General features: G+C 37.0%; 2 protein-coding genes across 2 annotated transcripts; one reads left to right on the top strand and one right to left on the bottom strand.

Annotated features, from left to right (window-relative positions):
* Positions 1-3960: 3960 nt before the first annotated feature.
* Positions 3961-5966, bottom strand: foxq2 (forkhead box Q2). The gene is made up of 2 exons (XM_056447413.1): positions 5586-5966; positions 3961-4314 (listed from the first exon to the last, which is right to left on the bottom strand). Exons 1-2 carry the CDS (start codon positions 5964-5966, stop codon positions 3961-3963), a joined length of 735 nt encoding a protein of 244 aa, XP_056303388.1.
* A 7575-nt stretch (positions 5967-13541) lies between these two features.
* On the top strand, positions 13542-26770 carry pias4a (protein inhibitor of activated STAT, 4a). Its single transcript, XM_056447790.1, has 11 exons — positions 13542-13624; positions 15344-15725; positions 15828-15912; positions 17623-17664; positions 17754-17844; positions 18005-18133; positions 18222-18327; positions 21400-21473; positions 21561-21721; positions 21817-21968; positions 23939-26770. The coding sequence occupies exons 1-11, from the start codon at positions 13598-13600 to the stop codon at positions 24205-24207; spliced, it is 1518 nt and encodes a 505-aa protein (XP_056303765.1). The 5' UTR covers positions 13542-13597; the 3' UTR covers positions 24208-26770.
* The last annotated feature ends 440 nt before the right edge of the window (positions 26771-27210 follow it).

The following is a 27210-nucleotide window of genomic DNA, read 5'->3' as shown; positions in this document are numbered from 1 at the left end:
CTTTCTTGGTGGTGCTTGGGTGCTCTGAGTGGTTGATAAGGTGTTGCATAAATTAGCATGTTTCTAGTGTAATCTAGCATGTTGTTAGCATGAATTTAGTATAAATTAGCGTGTTGCTAGTATGTTTATAGTATAAATTAGCATGTTGCTAGTATGTATGTCCTTAGTATGGATTGGTATGTTGTTGATATGAATTGGTTTGTTGTTAATATGTCCAATGTAAAGTCAATGACAGTTTTTTATAATGGAAGTCTATGGGACAGTTGCTAGGGTGCCGTAAGTGGTTGCTAGGGTGTGGCTAGTAAATTGAAAGGTGATCAGTGATTGGCTGATAAGTAGTTTGAGTTAAATGAGCCCAGCCTTAAGTCTGCAGGACAGTCTGGCACAAATTATGAGGTCACAAAGTTTGGTCCAATGTTAAGTCATGTTCTGATTCATAGTATGAATTGCATGACACGAAATAACCCAGGTTTAAAAAAATAAGTAAGGTCTACTGTTTCCTCACACTTAGTTGATTGTAAACTTTGATGAATTTCTTTCTTATGTTGAACACAAAACAAGAATTTTGTCTTGTGTTGGAAAACAACATATTCAGAAAAAAGCAGCCATTGACATCCATTTTAAGTACAAAAAAAAAACAAGTAAAGTCAATGGCTGTTTTTCCATTCTTCAACATTCTTTAAAATATCTTCTTTTGTGTTCAACAGATGACAGAAATCCTAACAGGTTTGCTACAAGTGAAGGATGAGTAAATGACAGGATTTTTGGGTGAACTATTCCATTTCAAAACACCTAATGTAAATTATAGATATAAACAGGGTCAAAAATCTGAACTCTCCAGATGATTATATGAGTGACTTTGTACATCTTCATCTTTTGGAAAGTGAGGTGAGACATTCTCCAGAAGCTGCTATAGATGCGTCAGAAGGGATGTAAGCTGAAATCATGTTTTAGCCTCTAATTATTCTGTCCAGATGTCCCATATTAGCACACGACCCTCTTGTACAGTTTTTGAGGCTTCATCACGGCCCACACTCGACTGCCGTGTAGGTCTTCACCCGAGGAACGCTTACCAGATTATGCTGTGTGATAAGCTTCCTATTTTTCGAAACTGCATGGAGATTTATGGGATTATCTGGGTACTTATCCCGGAGTCGGCTTCGGGCAGCCTGCCGAAATCTCTTAGGACTAAAGATTTGGCTTCTGAGCTCTTCTGTCTAATTATTATCTGGAGTGGCCGCATCCGTGAGGAATGTGTTCACTTTTTTTACACCAATGCATTATGTGTTTGCAAAGTGAAGCTCACACTCGCTGGGAAATTAAAAGGTGTTATTGTATTACTGTACTTAATAATTTGTTATGTTGCAGATTTTACGGTAACCTTATTTCACACCGTTTTCGTATATCTGTTTAAGCACACTGGATTTTTTTCATCATCCTTATGGACCTCATTAGTTCAGGCTTTAATTGCACACTGTGGTTTTGTTTATTTTATATTAGGTGGATTAAGGAATATTAAATGTTCAGTGTACTGATTACCCAGTGTGATTACAAGTGTATCTGAAAATATATACACTTATACACTTCATTAGGTACACCTTACTAGTACCGGGTTGGACCTCCTTTTGCCTTCAGAACTGCCTTAATCCTTCATGGCATAGATTTAACAAGGTACTGGAAATATTCCTTAGAGAGTTTGGTCCACATTGACATGATGGCATCACGCAGTTGCTGTAGATTTGTCAGCTGCACATCCATGATGCGACTCTCCCGTTCCACCACATCCCAAAGGTGCTCTATTGGATTGAGATCTGGTGACTGTGGAGGCCATTTGAGTACAGTAAACTTATTGTCAAGAAAAAAGTCTGAGATGATTCGCGCTTTATGACATGGCGCATTATTCTGCAGGAAGTAGCCAACCGAAGATGTGTACACTGTGATAATAAAGTGATGGACCTGGTCAGCAACAATACTCAGGTAGGCTGTGGCGAAAAATCCCAGTAGATCAGCAGTTTCTGAAATACTCAGACCAGCCTGTCTGGTACCAACAACCATGCCATGTTCAAAGTCACTTAAATCACCTTACTTCCCCATTCGAATGCTCGGTTTGAACAGCAGCAGATCATCTTGACCATGTCTAGATGTCTAAAGCTGCAGTCACACCAGAGTTTGTGTGTGCGAAATTCTGTCGTGCGGCGCTGCAAAAAGGGGCGGGATTAAACAAGATCATTAGACATTTAAAAAAGCGAGCGATTGGTCCATGTTTTAAATTTCTGTCCAGAGAGGTCCTGTTTTGATCCTCGATTGGTCTCACGCAGTCAAGTGATGCAATTTCGCAGGTCAGAGTTCACCAAGCTTGAATTTGCTCCGCAGCGACATGCGAAACTTAACGCATGACCCTGCGTTTCCGGTCTGACGCATTTGCGTGCATATGAATGGAAGTCTATGGGAGGAAAAGCCCAGTGTGACCGCAGCTTAAATGCATTAACTTGCTGTCATGTGATTGGCTGATTAGAAATTTGCGCTAACGTGGATTTGGACAGGTGAACCTAATAAAGAGGCTGGTGAGTTATATATATATGTAGGGTTTTTTAAATTTTATTTATGTTTTATTTGTATTTTAGTACGTAAATAAAATGACATTTTTTGCCTTGGTAACTAGGTAATGAAATAAAATGTTTTTTTTGTTTCATTTTTATTTCAGATAAAATAGATAAACGGCGAAGCGGTGGGGTAGTGCTGTCGCCTCACAGCAAGAAGGTTGCTGGTTCGAGCCTCAGCTGGGTCAGTTAGCATTTCTGTGTGGACTTTGCATGTTCTCCCCGTGTTGACGTGGGTTTCCTCCGGGTGATCTGGTTTGCCCCACAAGTCCAAAGACATGCACTAGGGTAAGCTAAAAATTGACCGTAGTGTATGTGTGTGAATGAGTGTGTATGGATGTTTCCCAGTGATGGGTTGCAGCTGGAAGGGCATCCGCTGCGTAAAACATATGCTGGATGAGTTGGCGGTTCATTCTACTGTGGCGACACCGGATTAATAAAGGGACTAAGCTGAAAAGAAAATGAATGAATGAAATAGATAAACATAGTTTACATCAAGAAAAAGCAACAGCACATGATTTGTTTATAATTATCATGTGATGCTCTTCAATGTTACCTGTTGTTTTAACCCTATTTTTACTGCATCTTTAATATCTAATCCTGATATAATGTTTACAATTCATAATCTTTATAAATCATATCCATATATATTATTTTCAAGTGTGAACTCAAAAAAAAATAGGGTTAAAGAGTTAAATGCTCAACGCAGGATGGATTCTGATTGGGTATTATTGTTTTTAAGAAAAAATATATTGAAAGTGATTCCAATGATAACATTGTTCTGTGACAAAAACATTGCAGTTATAGTCTGGACTTTATTTGTTTTTAAAACTTTGTAGCTAGCTAACTTGTATATATAATTCTTGGTGTGAACAGATCAAATAATAATGCAAGCTTTAATAAGAGATTAATGTAAGAGCAAATGCTATGTATGATATGGATTTCTGCTATTAAGTCCTTCGAAAATTGGTGCTGCATCATAACTTGCAGGTTTTTAATAATATGTTGGATGAGTGCTTTGTAACCATATATCACAAATTTTCCCAATAGAATAACTTAGAATTCTTAGGAAAAGACAGCAATTCTTATGAGTGTATGGGTGTTTCTCAGTACTGAGGTGTGGCTGGAAGGGCATCCGTTGCGTAAAAACATATGCTGGAATAGTTGGCGGTTCATTCTGCTGTGGTGACCCCTGATGAATAAGGGAATAAGCTGAAGGTAAATGAATGAAGACAGTAATTCTCATCTATATTTATTGGTTTTCATTTTTACAAACAAATGTGCATATTTAAAATATGGCTTAAATATATGTACAAATTAATTTCCAGCACATGCAGAAATCATTTCAGAGTAGATCTTGTTATATGAGTCCATGAAGGGCCGGTGTGCGTTGTGTCTGAAGTGCAGCCCAGCTCCAGTAGACTCTAGGCGGGAAGCACAATAATGGATGGGACGGTGGGCAACACCAGCACGGTGTCCGTTTCAGGCGGCCCAGGGTTTGGTAATGTGTAGGCAGAGCGAAGGGCAGCTGCCCTGTTACCCTGCGGATCCTTCTCCGAGCTCTCCGCCGGTGGTAGTCCCCATTTGAGAAGTCTTGAAAGTTGGCCGGGTGAATTGCCCAGAAATGACCCTTGCCATTGTCACTGCGACCAGCTTTGATGAAGCACTCGTTTAAAGACAGATTGTGTCTGACACTGTTCCTCCAGTTCTTGTCCTGTTTAAAGAGCAAAGATTAGCAATTATGACTCCTATAAATCTCAAAGGTTTGACATCTAGTAATGAATCTGAGAATTAAAGATCTATATAACGTTATAGATCTAATGTTTGTAAAGGTTCATAGTAATGTACACTCTTAAAAATAAAATGTTCTTTATTGGCATGGAAGGTTCTGTGAATAATCTTATTATCCAAAGAACCTTTCCATTCCACAAGAGATTCTTAATAGTGGAAAGTGTCCTTTAGATCTTCACTTCTTTCTTAGTTCAAAGAAAAATGATTCTTTTAAGAACTAAGGAGTTCTATGGGGAACCAAAACATTTTTTGATTTTTGGTATTTTGCATGTCGTCACTGCAAAGCCCCGTACAGTGAAACATATTTATTTTGTGTATTAGTAGTTAGTTGTTGATGTAAATTTGACTGAAATGTTTATGTTGTGAGTCTTAAATAATTTTACAAATTAAAGTAAAATATTTTGGTAAAAATACAGATTGTCAAATGGTGGAAAATCTAAACGTCAAACTCTGGTTTGGGAGAATATGATCTAAATATATATGACTTTGTAAAATTATCAATTTCAGGTTTCAGTTTTTTATGTTCTGCTTTGCCAGATGAAGCTTGTGATCAACAGGATTAGTAAAATGGTTTGTTGACTTCCAGGGCCCATAGATGCCATATAAGAAACATTTTTGATTCCCAAAAGAACCTTAAAAAGAAGATATTTCTTTTGTGTAAAGTGTAAAGAATGTTTTTAAATCTCAAAGAACCACATTCCACTGTAAAGATCCTTTAGCAAAATAGAAAGCTACATAGATGTTTAAAATGGTTCCTGGAACCAATGATCCCAATAAGGCAGCTTTATGTTTCAAGAAACAATTGATTGGTAATGAATGCAGACTAAAACTACACTAAATAGTACAGTAAGGATATCTTTAACTATGAGAGATTTGTTTAAAATAGCTTTTCCAAACCACAGCTTGCCAACAGAACTCCTTTAGGAAGCTTACGCTCTTAAAGATAAAGGTTCCTATAGAATGTTTATACAGAAATGCTATAGGAGAACCATTTTTGGTTCCTCAAAGAACCTTCCAGTTAACAGTTTCATTTATTGTGAGGAACATTTTGAAGACCCAGTGTATGCTTCTTCACTTTAAAGAACAATGGAAAGTTTCTATGGATGTTAAAGGTTCTTCATAGAACCACTGATGACAATAAATAATCCTTTTAGTTATTAAGTGTCCATAGTTGCTTTAATTAAAGTACAATACCTTGCTTTTGAAGTAAGGATAGTGATCCATGATCCACTGGTAAATGTCACATAGCAGGAGCTTCTTTTCGTCTGAATCCAGGATGGCCATTGAAATGAGGGCAATGTAGGACTGAGCTGGCTTCTCGTCTGTTCCTTCGCTCTTTACGTTTGAGTTCTCGTGATCCTCGTTGTTTTCCTGTTCCTCTGATTTTTCACTGTCCTGTTCTGAGAGAGTTCTTTGTTCAGGTTCATTTACTGTGGTTTGAAAATCCTCTGATGGATTGACATTGTCCTCTGGTTCTGCTCTTCCAGTGTTGCGTCCCTTATTGTACAACAAATAGTCGATGGTAAACTGAAGTCCAAGTTGTTCTCGATTGCTGTGGCACACGTTGTCCTCCATTTCTGTGTTGTTAGAGATCTTTGTTGAAAGTTCAGTTTTTGGATCCAAGTTCATAACATTTTGTACTGTTTTTCCTTGTGCGTTTTGTCTTTTTGAGAAGTGCTGTCTAAGATAAGCCCAACAAACGATTAATTCACCAACAATTGTGACGTCAGTCTTTGAGGCATGCGTGAATCGGGTAAACGGGTAAGTGCATCTCTTAAGATGCGTGTTTGTTCGTTTAGCCACCTGTTCGGACTGATAAACAATAACAACACCAGTTGCGAATCTTCCAAGAAGGGCTCCTCCAGAAAGACTTCCCTCACAATGACCAGTGCATTAACGCCACTTAATTTAAATGCTCTGCATATTCAACTATGTAATTAGCAGCAAAGTGGGGTACAAGAGAGTTAGAGGCAGGGGGTCTCATTGAAGGGGATTATTTTTATTAACCCAAGCAAGTCCTTGTAATTACGAGAGATTATGCAGATTAATGTATACAAATTGTCTCGGCCAGTTGCTGCAGTGATACAACATGACCTCTGGGTGTGCTTATCCTGTTTGGGTCAAGTCTTTGGGACCAAAACAAAAGCTTTTTGTATTTTAGATGTCCATAGTTTAAAAACTGAGTTTTAAAAGTCAGGTTACACATATCAATGTCAAGACGAAGGATTCAAATTTCAAAATTCAAACAATTTTATTCAAATAAAAGTAAATATTAGAGGCTTGGCTACTGTGTAAAAATTGGTGGGCAAAAGAAAAGTATGATGTTCTTCACATCAATACAAGGTAGTCTTATTGGAAAAATCACTGAATGTAACTTTAATGTTTGGAATTAGTTAACTGATGCGCCAAATATTGCTAATTTTAAGCTGACTGTAAGAAACCTTTTATGTGATAATTTAAATGGAACTCCCAGTGTGTTAGATTTTTGTTGAGCATTTTCACTGAAACTACACTAAACTGTTACGCTAAAAATATTAAACTTTTCTTTTTTTATTTGTCATTGATCTTTTATTTAGATGTATTCTAAAAACTTGTTTTACATAAGCTCAAATATTAAATCAGTGAGTGTCAAATTAATTAAATAATCATATAAAAACCAGTTTTCAAATGGATTTTAATCATAAGTCAGAATTTATGAAATTATAATGGTGTATGTAATAGACATTATACATAGGCCAATATAAAAAATCAGGAGAACACTTGAAAGTTCTCAGTTTCTGGATTTAATGGATGTAGTAGGTACAGTGTTTTAGTAAAATGTCAACATTTGTTTACTTCTATAACGGTAATGTCTTTAAAATATTATTTAAAAATCTCAATTTAAAATATTGTCATTTAGGGAATTTATGTTTTCAGAAAATGAGGATTGGTCAAAATAACAAACATTTTATTCTGTTGTAACTGGTAATCATGGTTATTCCACTAAATATTGAAGGTAAAACATTGTTCTTGTGTTGCCTAAAACTTAATATAAAGATGCCTGAAAATATGGCTGCTGTTTGTTATTTTATTTAAAAAGTGCTCTAAATTACGACATTTTTATTTTATTTTTTTAAACATTCTCTTTATTATATTTTTTACATTAGTACAAATGATAACTTTAACACAGCTGAAGTCTGAATAATTAGCCCCCCTGAATTATTAGCCCCCCAGTTTATTTTTTCCCCAATTTCTGTTTAACGGAGAGTAGATTTTTTCAACACATTTCTAAACATAAAAGTTTTAATAACTTATTTATAATAACTGATTTCTTTTTGCCATGATGACAGTAAATAATATTTGACTAGATGTTTTTCAAGACACTTCTATACAGCTTAAAGGGACATTTAAAGGCTTAACTAGGTTAATTAGGTAAAAATTTCTTGCTCTGTTAAACATCATTTGGAAAATACTTAAAAAAGAAAAAAATTAAAGTTGGTTTAATAATTCTGATTTCAACTGTATGTACTCTTTTTTTTTCTTTTAAACAAAAATTTGTAACATCTTGTTAATGTATATGTATAACAGAAATAAAAATACAGAGAAAAGTGGGAGGAAGAGGAAAAAGAAAGAAAAAAGAAAAGATATAAGTAAATAAGGGGTGTGTGTGTGGGGGGGGGGGGGGGGGGGGGGGGGGGGGCGCTTGAGGTGTTTCAATCACTGCTCTCTTGTTAAAGTACTCAATAAATAGATTCCATTTTACATGGAAATTCTTAGTTTTATTTTTCAAGGGAAAGTCTGAGCTTCTTAAGTTGCAGGCAAGACATGACATTTTTTTATCAATGTGGAGCAACGGGAGTTTCCAATTCAGTAAAATCCTGCCAAAAGGGTTATAAATCTAATCACTGTATGTTGATTTTTAGATAATTCTGCATCATCACTGACACCAAACTTAGCTACATTTTTATTTGAACATTTTATTTTAAAACATTTTAAAAGGTAAGAGACTTCTCAACCGGCAAGAATACACGTGTACTTAAATATGTTTAAAACGAAACACGTATCGTCGAGTTAAGTCGTCGAGTTAAGTTTATCGTGATTCAACCATGCTGCTCCTACAGGTGCTGGTGCTAATTTTACAAACTATTTTGAGATTTAAGACTCACAGTCCGCACAGGACATTGCATAACAGCACAGCACGTAACAGTAGTGAGATGGGATTTATTAATTCTTTCTGTGTCGGCACGCAGAAACATTTCTATTTAACATTATAAAATGTACACTTTTAGTTCATTACCTTGAGTCATCTCATCATAGATGTGAATAAGCAACTTGTGTTGGTTTCAGATTATCCAAACGAGTACCCTAAAAGACTTTTAGTTCAAAGTCAATTAGTTCATTATAGGATTGGATTACATGTGAAACTGTCTTCCTGTTAGTCCACTGTTAGTGTGGTTGTTTGCCTGTTGTTGACCTGACACTGGGATGCAGTGTGTCTCCATAGGTAGGAGAGCTGGAGAATTTAGATATGTGGGCTACAGCCTATCTATGTGACTCACACGCATATTTGACTTAAAATAACTACAAGAACCTCTCTATGTGCCAAATATCAGTTCTGTGATGCACAAATTCTGAAAAATTTTAGCTGAAAATGATAATTAGGGCTGCACAAATTGTAAAAAATCTAACATTAGAATCAGAATCAGAATCAGTTTTATTGCCAAGTGTGCTTCACACACACAAGGAATTTGTTTTGGCTACAGAAGCTTCCAGTGTACATAAATTGACAAGTGACAACACAAAATAAATCTGAAAAAATAAAATAATAATAATAAAAAATGATGAACATTAAACAGATGCGGTTAGTCAAGAAACCTGGATGTTGAGTTGTATGTACAGATTGTTATAAATATACAGGTTGTAAGGTGCTGTGTACAAGTGCGAATGTAGAAAGTATTGCGTTGTATATTGATATAAGGTGCTGTGTACAAGTGCGTATGAGAAAGTATTGCACATATTTATTGCACAGTAGGGGAATATTTAACTGTTCATAAGGTAGACAGCCTGAGGAAAGAAACTTTTCCTGTGTCTGGCTGTTTTTGTGCTTGGTGCTCTGAAGCGCCGACCAGACGGTAACAGTTCGATCAGGTAGTGTGCTGGGTGTGAGGGGTCCAGAGTGATTTTGAGAGCCCTTTTACTCACTCTGGAAGAGTACAGTTCTTGAAGTGTAGGAAGGGTAGTGCCAGTGATTCGTTCAGCAGTCCGGACTATTCGCTGTAGTCTACGGAGGTCGGTTACATTGTGGTCGGTAACATTGTGATGTTTTGTTATTCTGCAATATCCAGTTAGTTAGAATTATTAGGCCACCTTTGAATTTTTTTTTTCTTTTTTAAATATTTCCCAAATAATGTTATTATAATTATTTCGGCAAGAATAAAAGCAGTTTTTAATTTTTTAAAAAACATTTTTAGGTCAAAATTATTAGCCTCTTTAGGCTATATATTTTTTGACAGTCTACAGAACAAACCATCGTTATACAATAACTTGCCTAATTACCCTAACCTGCCTAGTTGACCTAATTAACCTAGTTAAGCCTTTAAATGTCACTTTAAGCTGTATAGAAGGGTCTAGAAAAATATCTAGTCAAATATTATTTACTATCATCATGGCAAAGATAAAATAAATCAGTTATTAGAAATGAGTTATTAAAACTATTATGTTTAGAAATGTGTTGAAAAAAATCTGCTCTCCGTTAAACAGAAATTGGGGAAAAAATAAACAGGGGGGCTAATAATTCTGACTTCAACTGTATATTGTGATGTGACTACAATTTCACCAAATAAATTGAATATTTCTATTTGGAAAAATATATATAATTTTTTATTAATTGTGATCATTCTGTAGAGACGTACATCTGCATTAAATATTATAAACAATCCACAAACATAGATAAATACAATAAAGAGGAAAAAAACACAATTGAAATAAACAGTGTTTTATTCTTTTTTGAGTCTACTCATATTCAGGAACAGCAATTGAATAATAAAAATAATTCAATAGATTAATCGTTAATAAAGTTACAAACTTTATACAGTCACAGAGCTCAAAAACCCATGTATATTTTGCATATTGCATGTTCTGCGATTGCGAATGATCACATTGTGATATCGATGCTGAAATGATATATTAAGCAGCCCTAAGGGTAATCCATTCTAATTAAAATTTCATGTTGCAAAATAAATATTAGCTATTTTTGTATATTGTCAGTTTTGGCATCATGGTATTATACTTTTTATTTGGTTATTAGTTTATTTAATTAAATTTTCTTGCATTAATGTTTGGTATAGAATATTGCTGAATTGCTGAATCACCTTAAATTTACACAGCATTGCGCTCTTTAGAACTCAAAACTTAAATGATCTCTCACATAACCTGACATTTTATGTGTATGCATAATTTAGGGGTGGCATGTTGGCTCAGTGGTTAGCACTGTCGCCTCACCACAAGAAAGTCACAGGTTCAAGTTCCGTCTGGGCATATTTGTGTTTGCATGTTCTCCCCGTGTGAGTTTGCTCCAGTTTCCCCCACAGTCCGAAGACATGTGCTATAGGTGAATTGAGTAAGCTAAATTGTCCTTTGTGTAGGAGAGTGTGTGTGAATGAGTGTGCATGTGTGTTTAGCAGTACTGAGTTGCGGCTGGAAGGGCATTCGCTGCGTAAAACATATGTTGGAATAGTTGGTGGTTCATTCCACTGTGGCGGAAATAGAGACTAAACCAAAGAAAATGAATGAAATAATGCACAATTTGTTAATGTTGACTGAAAGGTATGAAAATTAATACATATTTCAAGTTGAAAATGTAATTTTTCCATGCAACCAGAATAGTTCTTATGGGTTTTACTCTGTGGTTTTAATTTAATGAGTGAAATAAGGCTTGTGGTGAATATACATTTACAATACTTTAACTGACTTTAATATTATAAAACTGTTTTAATATTCACCTCTGTATTTTTCCTAAAGCTGTTAAGATCCCTTATAGGGAGTGAGTTTGCATGTTTTTGTTGTTGTTGTTGTTGTTGTTGTTGTTGTAGGAAAACCAGGGAATACAATCACTGTCAATTTGCAGCTGCAGGTCAAGGTTTTAAATGCACCCTGGTGGTTATGTATATTTATGTGTTATGTATAGTTCTAGATAGTTCACCCCAAAAAATTTACTTTACTCACCCTCATTTGGATCCATACCTTTATGCATTTCGTTGTTGTGTTAAACATAAAAAGAAAATATTTACAGAAATATTAGTAGCAATATTGGAATCTGTAACTGAAACATGACAGCTGATTTCCACAGAAGGAAAAGGGTATTATGGAAGTCAATTGCCACCTGTTTACAACATTCTTCAAAATATCTTCTTTTGTGTTCAACAGAAGAAGAAAAATATAAACTCATTAATAAACAGGTTTGGAACAATTGTAGGTTGAGTAAATTATAAGCCTAATTTATGAATGGATTATCTCTATAATTGAACCAAACCTGTTTTTCCTTCAGAGAGAAAGAAAGAAAGAGCTTTATTGCCAGGTATGTTCACACATACGAGGAATTTGTTTTCGTGACAGAGCTTCTACAGTGCAACAGGAGAACAGAGACAGGTCAAAAAACAGATAATAAATATATTTAAAAAAAAATACAAGTAAGTAGTGAATGCAAATATACAAATTGACAAGTGTATGTACATGTTTATTACTATATATATGTGCAGCTGTTATGTGCAAATTGGCATGTAAAGTGTGTTGCTAAATAAGTGTATATGTGTATAAAAGTGTATGGCAAGTAGTGATGTTGGTTCCACAATAATAAAATAATCCTTCATCTATATTGCTAGCTTGTGGTTAAGCATTGTATGTTTTCTTTCATTCTTGGCTTTGTAATTATTTTATTTCTCTTAAACTTTTTAAAGATCATCAACACCAGTCGTTTGAATAGATTGCGTGTAAAGACTTTCAAAGGTTAACTGTTAGACAACAGCGCCATCCACTGTGAGAAAAAGGGAAATAATAAGGTATAGTTGAAGAATGTCTTCAACCGGTATTAAAAATCTGTCATTTATTAGTTATCTTTATGCTCTTAAAACTTCACTTTCTTACTTAAGTAAAACACAAACAGGGATAAATAACCTTAGTCACCCTTAACTTTCAATGTATTTTTTTCTCAATGAAAGTGAATAGTTAATTTAGCTGTAATTCTGCAAAACATCTCAATGTGTGCCTCAAAAAATGAAGTTATTTATATGTTTTTTGGGTGAATAAATTAAAACATACTTCAACACACTACACTTTCAACATTTATAACCAAAACAGTAGGAGAATTATACTGTGAACTGAAGATACAGGCTCATTATGATAACCGTATAATTTTATGTATATTTTTGTATGCATATTGTATTAACCTTTGGTTTATTAACGTGTGCAAAGTTCAATGTATCTGTTTTGATTTCTTCAGCTGCCTTGCTCGTCGGATTTTTACCCCAGTAAACTGCTTCAAACATTCCCCTCCCCCACCACATACAATAAAGGAAAACACGAGATGGAGTTTCCTCGGGATTGTGGATTCAGTCTCGTGCGGATTCTTCCATCTGGTTCATCCAGCTGCCCTCAATTAACTAATGTGTTTGTTGATTTGTATTTAACAACACTTTAAAAACACAATATGCTTGTGAATGTGTCTGTGAGTCGTTTTAGTAAGCTTCTGTGTTCGTTTTCGGGCCGAAATTACACAAAGCATTCAGTCCTCAATATCACGGCTTTTTGCAACCTACGAAGTGGATTTTTCTGTGCGGAATGGATCGGATGGAGCCATGCGCTCCCCTTCCATTTGTCGCGGGAAACCCACCTCTTACATCACATCTGACTGCAAAATGCAATGTGCTTTCGCTCTCACACCAGACTATTAAAGTGGGCAAATCAGGCTGTGAAGTTAAGGCGACGGTGGGTAGGTTTACAAGAACCAGAGGCCTATCAGAAAGGGTAGACCTTGCTTCAAGTTCTCTTTTTTTGACCGCACTGTCCCTTTTAAAGCTCGTCGTCACGCCTCTTTGCAAACAGCCCCGCCTATTTATGGACAATACGCGGCGTTGATTGGACACTGGCGGCGGTCATCGAACGCCTTCTCGGCTTCTCATTGGCTCACAGCTGCCTTTCGCTTCAGGCTCTCGCGGGGCTGCTGTGCGAAGATGGCGGCCGAACTGGTAGAAGCGATGGTGAGTAGAAGAGATTTGTAAAAATAGTGGTAATAAAAGCAGCCAGGTGATCCAAAGGCGGTGGTTACGGAAGCAACACGAGTTTAGTTTTATACTGTGGTGTTTTATTCCCACACAGGACAAGTGACAGTCTGTAAAGTCTCTTGGCAATTTGTGTGTATGTGAATGACTGTGTCTTAAAAGCCAGGGAAGTATCTGTATAGCCAGCATATTTGGCGCGTTTTAACGTTCGATACAATTTTTTGAACGTTCTGAATGTATATTTGATGTTTTAAAAACAGTCTGGATAGACAGCCCACCGGGCTTTTTAGACACCGCTAGTGTGTCTGTGCGCGCGCGTGAGGGCGCGCTGCCTGTGGAAATGAATGATTGAGTCTGCACAATACAGAACAACAAAACCGACTATTCTACTCATAAACAAAACCACAACTGCATTATTTCAATGTAGCTGTAAAACACACACCCGTTTGCCACTAACATGTCAATGTGTAGATTTGTTGTCACATGCATTACTGATCCATGTGGGCTGATGACAATATGTATGTCTTCTCGTTTGTGTAGTAACTTACTGCTGGGCATCAAGCAGTTGCGTTCACTCTTGCATCCATTACTGTTTATGAATATATTAATATTTTTATGGATAACCTAATTGGTTTACCTTGTTTTGCAGAGCTGATTTCTGTGTAATGTTTATATGGGGGCATCATTGGCCTGCATTGGTTCAGTCAGGGTAAACATGAGGTGGATGTTTAGACGTAGTTTAGACACCGACATTGGCAAGTCAAGTCGATGTTTGTTTTATAAACAACTTTTAGAAAAGTAATGAAGCTTTGTTAAAAGTATCACTAGTAGATACATTGATCTGAAGCAACCTTATGTAAACATGTTGTAAGGGAATGATCTAAGGTTGCAGTCTAGTGTTTAAAAAAAATTAAACTTGCACTTTGCAGCCCCTTCTCACAAGCTTGCTTTTTAGACACTTAACACACAGGTGTTTTATAAATAAACGGCAAAACACAAAGTTTTTAGTCACAAACTGAGTTGAGTATTTTTACAGCAAAATTAACATTTTTTTAACTGCGATTTTAAACATTTTAATCTGAATGAATTGCTGACAGTGTATCTTTTACAAATAATGAGCAGAATCACTTGCGTTTGTGTCCGATGTTTTCTAATATTTTAATCATTGCACTACCACTACAAAAATAAATGGCTAAATGTCCAGCCACGTAAAACTAAGACCTAACTATAACAGAATATTTTGCAGAAAACAGAATTTCTCTGTACTCTTTTTCTTAGATGGTCTTTGATGTAAAACTTGATATATTTTGACTGAACTTTAACAACAAACTATTAAAATCAATTTGAACAAATCAGCCCAAAACAAAGTGTTTTCATGTTTAAAATAGTAAGGTGTTAACGTTAAAGCACTGCAGTGTAAAGCATTATATAAACATAAGGTAAATTTAAGTGTCTGAAGTGCAAATATCCACATCAGCATTATCAGATTCAATGTCTTATAAATTCACATTTTTTAATATTTGATGTGCATAGGCCACCACTTTATGGGCATTGTTGTTATATTTGGTGAATCTAATCCTCAGCCTTTTGGATTACAACCCAGATTTCAAACTCTGTGCTGCATTTTTTTTTTATGCTAATCCCAACTTTTTATAATGAATTTCTTTTCTGATTCCACTTGTTTATGTTTTCCCCCAGAATATGGTGAAGAGTTTTCGGGTGTCTGATCTGCAGACACTGCTGGCCTCAATGGGCCGCAGTAAAAGTGGTTTAAAGCAAGATTTAGTGGGAAGAGCTCTTCGTCTTGTGCAGACCGAATACAGTCCAGAGTTGCTAAAAAACGTCCGGCAGCTCTATGAGACGCGCTTCCCCAAAGCCTCGGCCTGGCTGGCTGCCCGACGCCCAGAGACCGTGCCCGTAAACTACCCTGCCCTCAACTCTTCGCCCAGAGGCACGGGCCAGGGCACAGACTACCTCAACGGCATCCCCAAACCAGTCCCACCTCCTGCAGCCGAAGTCAAACTGGTGCCCCTGCCATTCTATCACAATCTAGAAACATTGCTGCCACCCACAGAACTCAGTAAGTCCTATTAGCATGCAGATATGATCGAATGATTATAAAAGGTGCATCAAGTTGATGGGGATGTCAATATCAATTTTTATTTCTTTTTTTTTCCCTCAGTTGCTCAGAATAGCGAGAAGCTGCAAGAGAGTCAGTGTGTTTTTGAATTAACACCAAACCAAGTGGATCAGATCCGGAACTCTAGGTAAGAAAATGCAGTCATCTTGTGACCTGATGATAGCTGCTAATAGTACTGAAATTGAGGTGTAATGTTAATGTGCACATAATAAAATTGAATGGGGGGGAAATTAGTAGGCTTTAGTAGAATGAATGGATGCAACGCCCAACATCACGTTTCAACAATTATTTTCACATTTTCATGAATCCGTTATTCTGGCTACATTTATAATTACTCATTATGACTCCATAATAAGGGTGTAACAGGACAGTTTAATGCAATTTTTAAATAATTTTTTTGTAACTGAGTAAAACACATTTATATAATTCTAGATAGATGGATAAGATGTATGCCCTGTGTGAAAAACGGTTTATCCCCCTTTAAAACATATCTTAACTCTGGTTTATCACACTTAGGGTTTAGTTTCTCTAGCCACACCCAGGCCTGATTACTGCCACACCTGTTCACAATTAAGAGATCACATAAATATGACCTGCCTAACAAAGTCAAGTAGACCAAAAGATCATCATAAGCTGAACATCATGCAGAAATTCAAAAAACAATTAATAGAGATCTGTTAGTCTGAAAAAAAGGTTATAAAACCATTTCTAAGGCTTTGGGACTATAGTGAACCACAGTGAGTCTACAAATGGCAAAAAATAAATAAATCAGTAATGGCCGGCTGACCAATATTAGCCCTATAGCATAGAGATAATTTAATCAAGAGGTCACAAAAGATCCCACAACAATATCCAAAGAACGGCAGGCCTCACTTGCCTCGGTGAATGTTCATGACTCCACCATAAGAAAGGAACTAGGCAAAAATGGTTTGCACGGCTGAGTTCCAATATGAAAATCACTGCTAAACATCTTCATGATCCCATAACTTCTGGGAAAATACTTTGTTGGTTTACGGGACAAAGGTTGAACTTTTTGGAATGTGTTTGTCTTATTATGTGCGGCATAAAAGTAACACCGCATTTCAGAAAAAGAACAACATACCAACAGTAAAATCTGGTGGTAGTGTAATTGACTTGGCCTGTTTAGATGCTTCAGGTTCTGAAAGACGTCCTTTTAAGAATGGAACCATGAATTCTGGTGTGTACCAAAATGATCTAAAGCACACCAGCAAGTGCACTTCTGAATGGCTGAAGGGGAAAAAAAGAAGACTTTGGAATGGCCTAGTCAAAGTCCTGACCTGAAGCCAATTGAGATATAGCAGCATGACCTTAAAAAGGCAGTTCATGCTCAAATCCTCCAATGTAGCTGAATTACTACAATTCTGCAAAGATGAGTGGGCCAAAATTTCTCCACAGCGCTGTAACAGGTTAGCAAAATTGCTGCCAAGTTATTAGGTTTATAGGGGCAAACACTTTCACGCAGGGCTATGTAATATTGTATTTAGTTTTCCCAATAATAATTAATGAAAACCTTACTTTCAAATCTGCATGATGTGTTTACTTGTTATCTTTGTCTAATATTAAAATTAGTTTGATGATCTGAAACATTAAAATTACAAATCAGTAAGGGGTAAACACTTTTTCACACCACTGTATATGCACATTTTGGGATATTGCATTACAAAATAAAAATAAATAAATGGGGAGACAAAGATTCTGCATCTTAATATGCACGCATGCAGTAAATTAGTGTGCACCTCTTAATATAATAAGAAATTGTGTATTTATGACAAATAAAAAACACGTTTGCACTCAACCATTTGTTTTATGTATACAGTGAACTACGGCCAGGGATGAAGTCAGTACAGGTCGTTCTCAGGTAAATGATTTGGCAAAATCCTCCCGGTAAATCAACTTTTAGTGCCAGAGGCATTTTCTGCACACTAACATGCTCTTTTCTTCTCCCAGAATTTGCTACACAGACTCTATCGGCGTTCAGGAGGACCAGTATCCTCCCAATATTGCTGTGAAAGTGAATCAGTCCTACTGTCATGTACCGGTAAGTGTTGTGAATCTGATTAGGCTGTAAGAGAGAAGAATGCTTTACAGATTGGGATGATCGTAAATCTGAACTGCTTTATATAAATAACTTTTGTTTTAAGCATTTCTCATCATCACATTTAAAATGTTTTGCTGTAAATGTGTTTATTTTGGTTCAGGGTTACTATCCCTCCAATAAACCGGGTGTGGAGCCGCGCCGGCCCTGTCGACCTGTCAACATCACGCCCTGGTTACACCTCTCCACAGTCACTAACAGAGTTACCATCACATGGGGCAACTTTGGGAAGGTATTGAGACGTGTTGATTTTCCACGTGTGTGTTTAGATGCTTGTGCTGTAGCTGACGATGGTGTTTTTATTGTTTTGTGTTTTGCAGCGATACTCTGTGGCAGTGTACTTGGTGAGAGTGTTCACATCTGGAGAGCTCTTCAACCAGCTGAAGCATTGTTCAGTGGAAAATCCTGATCGTTGTCGTGAAAGAAGTACGTTTCATTGCTTTGATATATAATATGTAGTGTCATAATCAGAGGTTAAAGCCTGACATGAAAGTTAAACATTTTTTTTTTTTTTGAAATCAAACAGCTATCTATTGCATCTTTGGACATACTTTTAAAAATGTTATTAATGTATTTAAATGATTTTTAGGTTAACAAGTCTTTAGGTGTTTTGTCTTTATTATAAAATTTTTCTTTAACTTCAATTCATTGGAATATAGTAGCTTACACTGTATTTTTAAACTTGTTTTCATGACGATTTATTGAAATATGGATTACATAAAGACATTGCTTACAGGTTCAGGATACATTAATGAGTTAAAGGGGTAGTTCACCCAAGAATAAAATTGTCATTTTCAGGAAATCTTCTTTTGTGTTCAGCAGAAGAAAGAAACTCTTGAAGATTTTTTTTAAAACCACAAGAGGAAGAGTAGGGGTGTGAACCAACACTGGTCTCACGATTCGGTTACGATTATCATACCATTGATTCGGTTCAATTCGATATCTCGGTGTATTAACGATGCTTTCCATACATATTAGATTTTTTTTTTCTTCACAACACAAGAAATTGTTTTTGCTTAATCTATATATTAATATTTATATATTATTTTTAATACAATTTTGTCCTTTAATACAGCAGTAAGATATATGAACTGGACCTTTAATTTTACCTGCTCAAAGAAAACGCTTATCGCTGGAAAACTCCAATACATGCAGAGAAGACAACATGAGCATTTATAGCAAATGAACGAATGTAAATATTATCCCGCTTGCTTTTTGAGCGCTGTCAAGCAAGGTCTTACACCCCTATGATTGGTCGTTATCTTCACCCGCTCAACAGAAAGAGCTACGATTGGCTTTAGAAATGAAAGCGCTGTTTACAGATGAGTGACATGGGAAGAACAGCTGCGGTTACAGTCTGTATGCGCATAATACGCGGTTATCACAGGTAATCCATAATAAACACAGTCGAGAAAACTTGCACCTCAGGCACGCTCGCATCTGGATCCACAAGTATCGCTTTAACAGCCAAGAGGAGAGGAAAAGTTACCTCATGAGCATGCCAGTGGGTCAAACGTCCAAAGTAAGAGAAAGAAAGGCAGAGATGGATTTTTACAGCATTTCTCCCTAGTAGTGAAATAGCGGCTCGTGTGCTGTACCTTCAGTGTCAATGGAAGACTTTCTAGCAAACTCACAAGCAGTTGAACTGTGCATAATTATCTACCTTTTTAAGTAGTTGGAGCCTTTTATTTACTCGCCCTCGCCTCCTTCGCCATAGTATTCTATTGCGACATTGCGCATATGAGATAAAGGATGTCAGTATGTAATAACCGGTTATATAATTGATATTTTAGGGTGAACTATCTTGTAAATCCAGTGCAAATACTCTTATTAATACTGTTAGTAGGCTGCTGAACTAAAATGTTTTTTTAGAAACTAAACGACTTGCCAGAGATAGTTATGCAGTGATTGCTGTCTTTCCACAGTTGAAACACATAAGTAATTAGACTAGATGTTCATACACTGTTATGTGCTCTAACTAGTAATAAAGAGAAGTGATCATGTTCACTAACTTCTGTTTGAACTGAGGTAGGGATGTCCCGATCTGATATTGAAATCGGAAGTAGGTCTGATATCAGCCCAAAAAAAACTCTTATCGGACTGCGTTAAAAATCTCCGATATAAGCAGTCTCCGTTACAGCTATTCTATCCAACTGCATCCAGAGCCAGCGTGCAAAGCCCACGTGATCACAACTCTGCTTGCTAGCGAAGTAGCAAAGAAAAAGAGCGATGTCAGCCGTGTGGCAGTATTTTTCATTAAAGTCTGAAAAAGACAGCGTGGCTCAGTGCAACACTTGTCATACTCAAGTTTCCCGGGGTGGAACAGAACCGGAAAAGTTTAATAAATCCAACCTCATCGCGCATTTGAAGCAGCATCAACTCTGCATGAGGACTTTCACAAGACCCCACCGTGTTAAAGAAACAATCCTCTGGCAACTTCAAGCAATCAACGCTGCCTGAAACCCTCGCAAAGCATAACAAATTCCATCGTAAGAACAATTGTTTACATCACTGGAGAACCAACCAAGTTCGACTACCCACCCTGGCAACAACAGCAGCTAAGTTCCTTTGTGCTCCCTGAACAAGTGTTGAGAGCGAAAGGCTCTTTAGCACAGCATCAATTATTGTTGAGGAGCATAGGATCAGACTCACTGCTCAGCATGCAGAACTGCTTATCTTCTTAAATCTCCACATCATGCTCGGACTGCAGAAAGTTGAGTTGGAGTAGAAGGTTTAGTCATCCTTTTAGTTGGGTATTTGTTTTCTGCGATGTATTAGTTATATTTATTTTGTTTGCACTATTTTTTTTTTTTTTTTTTTTTGTGAATCGTAAATGCAACAATCTCATTCTTTCGGGCAGTGTGTGTGAAATAGAAAAATTGGACACTCAACCTTTAGCAGTTCCGGCTTTCAGCTGTTCCTACCATTTGCTGACAGTAAAAAATAAATAACTGAAACGACCTTTAATTAGTATTTTGCACTTTTAAAAAATAGATTTTTGTTTATTTAATTAAGATATTTCTCAAGGTCTTTATTTATTCTTTAATTCTTTTTTTATATATTCTTATGTAAAAGGTTCACATTTATCCAACCAATAGTTGTTAAATAGTTTTTTTTTTTTTTTTTTTTTTTTTTCATACTGTTGCTGAATTTTGTTCTCAGTTTGAGCTAGCCGTTCATGCATTCCACTCAACGAAATAGGTAAAAGTAAAGTATTCATGATTTGTGCTGATTTTTGTATCGGTTAGTACTGAAGTCTGCAATATCTGTATTGTATCCGAAGTTAAAACGTTGTATTGGGACATCCCTAAACTGAGGCAAATAAACCTTTATCTTTTATGCCACATCAGGGAGTGTCAAAACAGTGTATTTCCTGATAAGATGGTCAAAAAATGTTTTTTTGAAAATGTTCTTATTTAAAGCAACAAAACGCTAATTTTTTGTAATTACTGGGAAAAATATTACATGTAAAAGTTTCTTTTTTTTTTTTGTACACAGTTCAGGACAAGCTGCGCTTTGATCCTGAAAGTGAGATTGCCACTACAGGGCTGCGAGTGTCCCTCATCTGCCCTGTAAGTACCCTGCTGTTGTTTTTTTTTTTGTGGTAGCAATGTAAAAATCAAATGACAGTAGATCTAACAAATGTCTTTTTAAAACAGCTGGTAAAAATGAGAATTGGGGTGCCGTGTCGAGTGCTTACCTGTGCCCACCTGCAATGTTTTGACGCGGTCTTCTTTCTTCAAATGAACGAGAAGAAGCCCACATGGACCTGCCCTGTATGTGACAAACCGGCTCCCTTTGAGCTCCTTACTATCGACGGGTAAACACAATTTTTTTTTAAACTGCTTGCTTTATTTATTTTTTTTTACATATGTTTGATGGTGGTAAAACTTACAGATTATGATCTTTATTCAGGTTGCTGTCCGAGATCCTAAAAGAGACACCAGAGGATGTGGAGGAGATTGAATATTTGACTGATGGCTCATGGAGGCCAATCAGAGACGATAAAGAAAAGGAAAGAGAGCGAGAAAACAGCCGCACGCCTGACTATCCAGTGGTGGATATATGTAAGAAGGGTTTATTTCTTCTGAAATGACATTCGCAATGGACCTTTTTCACATTAAAAGTACTATATGTAGAAAACAATAAAACATGTGCACTTCTATAGGCGTCAGTAATTTAAAAATTAATAATGTGTGGTCATATTCATCTCATTTTGACCATCATTTGACAACTGGAGCTCTTTGTCTGGAGATTTTAAATGATGTTAAGGAATCTACATTACAATACTAAATCATGGGGAGTTTTAGGCATTGTCTTTGCTGTTAATCATGATTTTAAATCGTAATTTTACAAAAGAAGGACAGTTACAAACAGGATTTCTAATAAATAGTAAGGATGCATTTATAGGTACACTTTGCCCATTACTCTATATTTGGAAACTTTTTTTTTTTTTATATGCATGTATGAACTTTTTGGGATTAATTATCTATACTTGTTAGGCTGAAAAAAAAAACACATTTATAAGGGTGTAATGGATCACAGTTGATCCGTGATCTGTAAGGATCACAACCCACAGTTCAGAACGCACGTGACCCGCGTATTAATAACTTTTTTTAACTTGTAGGTTAATTCAACAATTATAACAATTGCAGAGCGATTTGCCTCCCGTGTCATTCAAATCACGTGTATGAAAGCATTTTGGCTTCCCTGTAAAATATAATTATGACGGAAAAAGTTGTGGTGGGACCTACCTAAATGCTTTCTTAGGTTATTAAAGGTGTTTTCTGTCACTGCTTGTTTCGCCTGCATAATGCATTCAGTGCACGATTAAACATTAAAAAGATCGTGATCTCAATTCAAACCAGCATTACAAATGAGAAGTGATAGTGATTTGCATATGTTGAATAATCTTTTGAAGCGCTGCATTCAAATCTGCATTTGATCGAGAGATTCAGTTTTACACTTTTTCAGTGAGTTACAAACAATTAAATAACACAGAAGTACTCGGAAAACTGATATAAACACTGTTTATGGTTAAGATTAAAATCTCCCTTTAATGGAACTTGACGCTGGTGAATGTTGTAGCAATTAAATTGTTTAACCAATAGGTGGCGGCAAACAACCATCAAAATTATGTCACTGAATAGGTTTTCAAAAGTAATACACCTATAATCAAACGTGAACTTTTATGTGATAATCATTGAATCATTCATTGAAAATAAAAATGATCTGTTGTGCAAGATGTTAGATTTCTTTATTTAGCATGATCAGCAACAGTGGCAAAGATCCTTTTCAGTATTGAATATTTTCCTTTTTGTCAGCCAGTTCTTTCTTGATTTTTATTAAAATTACAGGTTCTACGTTCTGTTTAACCAATGGTTTTTGCAGTAATATTTTTGTATAAATGGAAAGCAAATTACATTTCTCCGCCCTTTTTTGCTGACCCAAATGGTCTGAAAAACTGTAGTGTGATCTGAACTGTGAGATTTGTGATCCTTTACACCAGGGGTCACCAAACTTGTTCCTGGAGGGCCGGTGTCCTGTAGATTTTAGCTCCAACTCTAATCAAACACACCTGAACGAGCTAATCAAGGTCTTACTAGGTATACTTGAAACACCCAGCCAGGTGTGTTGAGGCAAGTTGGAGCTAAACCCTGCAGGGACACCGGCCCTTCAGGACCGAGATTGGTGACCCCTGCTTTACACCACTACTAATTTATCGGCTTGGAATATGTAGGACATGTCCCATAAGACCCCTTTTTGATACTTGTGCGTCTTTTTACAAAGTGTAATACTGCTGTTTATTTACAATGGATAAGTGTGCGCACAGCAGGATATTTTGTGAGGGGGTAAAAAAATGTCAATAAAAAGGAGTCCGCATGAAACAAAAGCATTGTTTCCTCCCAATAGTAATGTGTGAGGGGAAAAAAAAGATTTAATCTTATCATGACTTAAATTACTGCAAAAAAATGTGTTTGAATTGGTCCATATCTCTCTTTTTAAAGTGATCTATACAACGTAACTTTCATTCAAGGTGTTCCTGAGGCAAACGGCCACTCCCCAGCACACAGCGGCACAAACCAGACCGGGAAGTCTGGATCGGGAGGTGCGTCGGCAGGAACCGGCAGCACCAGTGGGGGGTCAGGAGGTGGCACTGTGGTGGATCTGACTCTGGACGACTCGTCAGAGGAAGAAGGAGGCGGAGGAGCCGAGGACAGCGAGGAAACAGACGACAGCCAGGACAGCCCCGCTCCTAAACGGGGCAGATACGACTATGACAAAGACCTGGTCACCGCATACTGAGACCGGCGGGACACATAGACTCATTGGGGGGGAGGGGGTTGTAGATGGGATCTGAGCCTTGGAAATTCAAGAAACATGTCCCCATGTCCTCTCCTGAATGCATACACACTCATGCACGCACACAAACATGCACACTCATGCGCTGCAGACCTCTGGAGAAGGCGGGCATTGCATTGACGAACTCTCAGATGCCCCGTAAAGCCATTCCCAATCATTCACTGCATCTTAATACTGTATCCTCCCTTTAAAGGCCATGGAAGAGTTAACACCACCTTCAGTTCTGCTCTGTCATCAAACATTTCCTCTCCACTTGAGTTTCGACAGGTTTAACCATACTGGGCGATTTAAGATCTTGCCAGTTTTCGTTTTATATGAAGCTGTTCAGGCATTGAGAGAAGCCACAGTATCTAAAAAAAAAAAGAAACTTCATTCCTTCAGTTGTGATCATAGAATCTACTCATAGGCGCTTTCTGTTAGTCCTTCACGTAAGATGTTTATATTAACTGTTCGGTGTGATTGGAGATATCACTGACGAATTTCCATCTCTTTCTCTCAATTTTGTTTTTAATTTGTCCACAAAAGTTGACAACCTACCTCAGTCTGACAGCGGACTTGACCAGAGGGTTATTGAAAGGGCGTTGAATCCCCTTACATGATGATTTTGGTTGTGTTTTGTTTTCGATCCCTTTGTTTTTCTTGTGCAGCAACACTGGAGAGGCATCAAGCATTGCTCATTGTTTTGTGCTTGCCCATTTAGGCATCATATTAAAAAGCTATTGACTCGAGCAACGAGTTTCTGGTCAAGTCTGTCGGTCAACTTGCGTGTACTGACTGAATGTGGTGCGCAAATACAGAAGGAATGGAGTTTTGACATCAACAGTCATCGTGAGATGCTAGTCAGCGGGTAAATATTGTATGATAGCTAAGCTAATAATTATAATGTATCGTTTCTGATCATATATTAGGAAAGCACAGGTGTCAGTTTAATTTTGTTGCTTTTATTTTGTTGTGGTTTTGGTCTGCTAAGTCAATGCAGGCTGATAAATCAGGTTTAGGAGAGGACAAGGAGATGTTTTCTTTTTCTTCAAGACATGACTAGTAAATATTAGACCTGATCTTATCTGAAATTTATTTTAAACTTCGACTTGACAGTTTTCGCTTTTCATTTTAGACTAATGGCTGATTTGTTTGAGCCAGTTTTTATTGAGGTTACCCGTTCATTTTCACCAGCTAAAGAGGTGTTGACTTTTGTTGCTAAATGTTTTGTGGGCTTCGCAACAGGCACAGTTCTTAAATATGTCAGCATGTTGCTTTGGTAGAAAATGCTGTGTCCTCTCACAGCCTGCTGGTGGATGCACACATTCAGCCATTTGCGGCAGTTCGAACATAAGTGGGAGGCTTAGTCGGGACTATGCAGACTTGACCTAAACCTTGTAAGCATTAACTTGTGCTAAATGACCAAACACAAATGGCACATCCAGGAGGCTGATCTGCTGAGGACTCAGGGACGACGCGTTAGTTCTACTTGTCTTTACATTTTCTTCTCAGTCAACCCTGACAGGTTCTAGCATCGCATACAATATTACCTTCACCATCAGGTCATGTAAAGCAATCAAGGTCTCTGATCTGGAAATTTAGATGTACTTTCATGGCATAGAAAGCTTAATGACTTCTTCCCTTGTTCTTCAAAAAAATCTCTGCACTAAACCCACTGCAATTTTTTAAAGTTTTTGTTTTCTTCTTCAAAGAATCCTGAATTCTGACTTGAATACTCAGTACTGTATCCTATCTGTGCTTGGAAAGTCTCATCAGAAGAATACCGTCATGAAGGGTCAGTTTTAGGTTTGTCTATGGGTCGGCATGGTCTTCCATCTTCATGATATGCTCAACCTTTTTCCCCTTTTTGTTTGAAATGAATTATCTGCGCTGCTGTTAAGCAGCTTAATGTAGTACCTTCCCAAAAATTTGACCACAGTTTTGTGAATTATTTTCACATTTAAGGTAAGGAACTTAATAGACTTCCATCTTTAGATATTCTAGATCGTTCTATTAGAAAAATGTGGATAAAATGTACATTTGCTTACGATTAAAAGGTAAATAAATGGTGATCGACGACAATATATTTCCAGCTCAGAGGTGAAGACGGCCTCTGTGTAGCCAGGTGAGGTTGAAGTGGGTTTTTTTTTGGGAATGGAGGCATCCCCTCTTGTTACAGTGCTTAAGACAGCATGGGCAGTGGCTTGCAGTTCTTGATGTAAATGTTTTGTTTGTGTCTTTTTATATGTTCATATTAAAAGCCAATAAAAATAATAATATTTTATCAAGTTTCCAATTGCCTCCAGTTGCTCCAGCAGGTGGGCACAAATGCATTGTTATTGGCATCTCTCAAACTTCATGAGGATAATGTAAATTGGTGACCTTCAACGATGTCCTCAGCTTCAGATTTGACAATACAGGAGCGGATCAGTTGTTCCTGTCTGAACTGTAAAAGCTCTAACACCTGTCAATTATTGTGTGCAATTAAACTGATTTAAAATAAATCTAGATTTTGTCTTTCCAGTGATTTTTAGGTCTTGGATTTAACTCATTTTTTTTATTGAGAGAATATATTAAACAAGTGTCCCTTATAAATATTTATATAGCGCGTTCAGCGTTTACACCCAAAGTGCTTCACAATCATAAGGGGGGTCTCTCCACACCACCACCAGTGTGCAGCGTCCACTTGGTTGATGCGACGGCAGCCACAGGACAACGGCGCCAGTGCGATCACCATACATCAACTATAGGTGGACTGGAGAGACAGTGATAGATCAAATTTGGTGGATGGGGATGATTGGGAGGCCATGATGGGTAAGGGCTGATGGAGGGAATTTGGTCAGGACACCGGGGTTACACCCCTACTCTTTACGAGAAGTGTCAGGGGATTTTTAACGACCAGAGAGTCAGGACCTTGGTTTAACGCCTCATCCGAAAAACAGCGCTCACTGTGAGTATAGCATCCCC

The sequence above is a fragment of the Danio aesculapii genome, chromosome 22 (assembly GCF_903798145.1).
Source record: "Danio aesculapii chromosome 22, fDanAes4.1, whole genome shotgun sequence".
NCBI lineage: Eukaryota > Metazoa > Chordata > Actinopteri > Cypriniformes > Danionidae > Danio > Danio aesculapii.
This window is presented reverse-complemented; position numbering and strand designations above follow the sequence as displayed.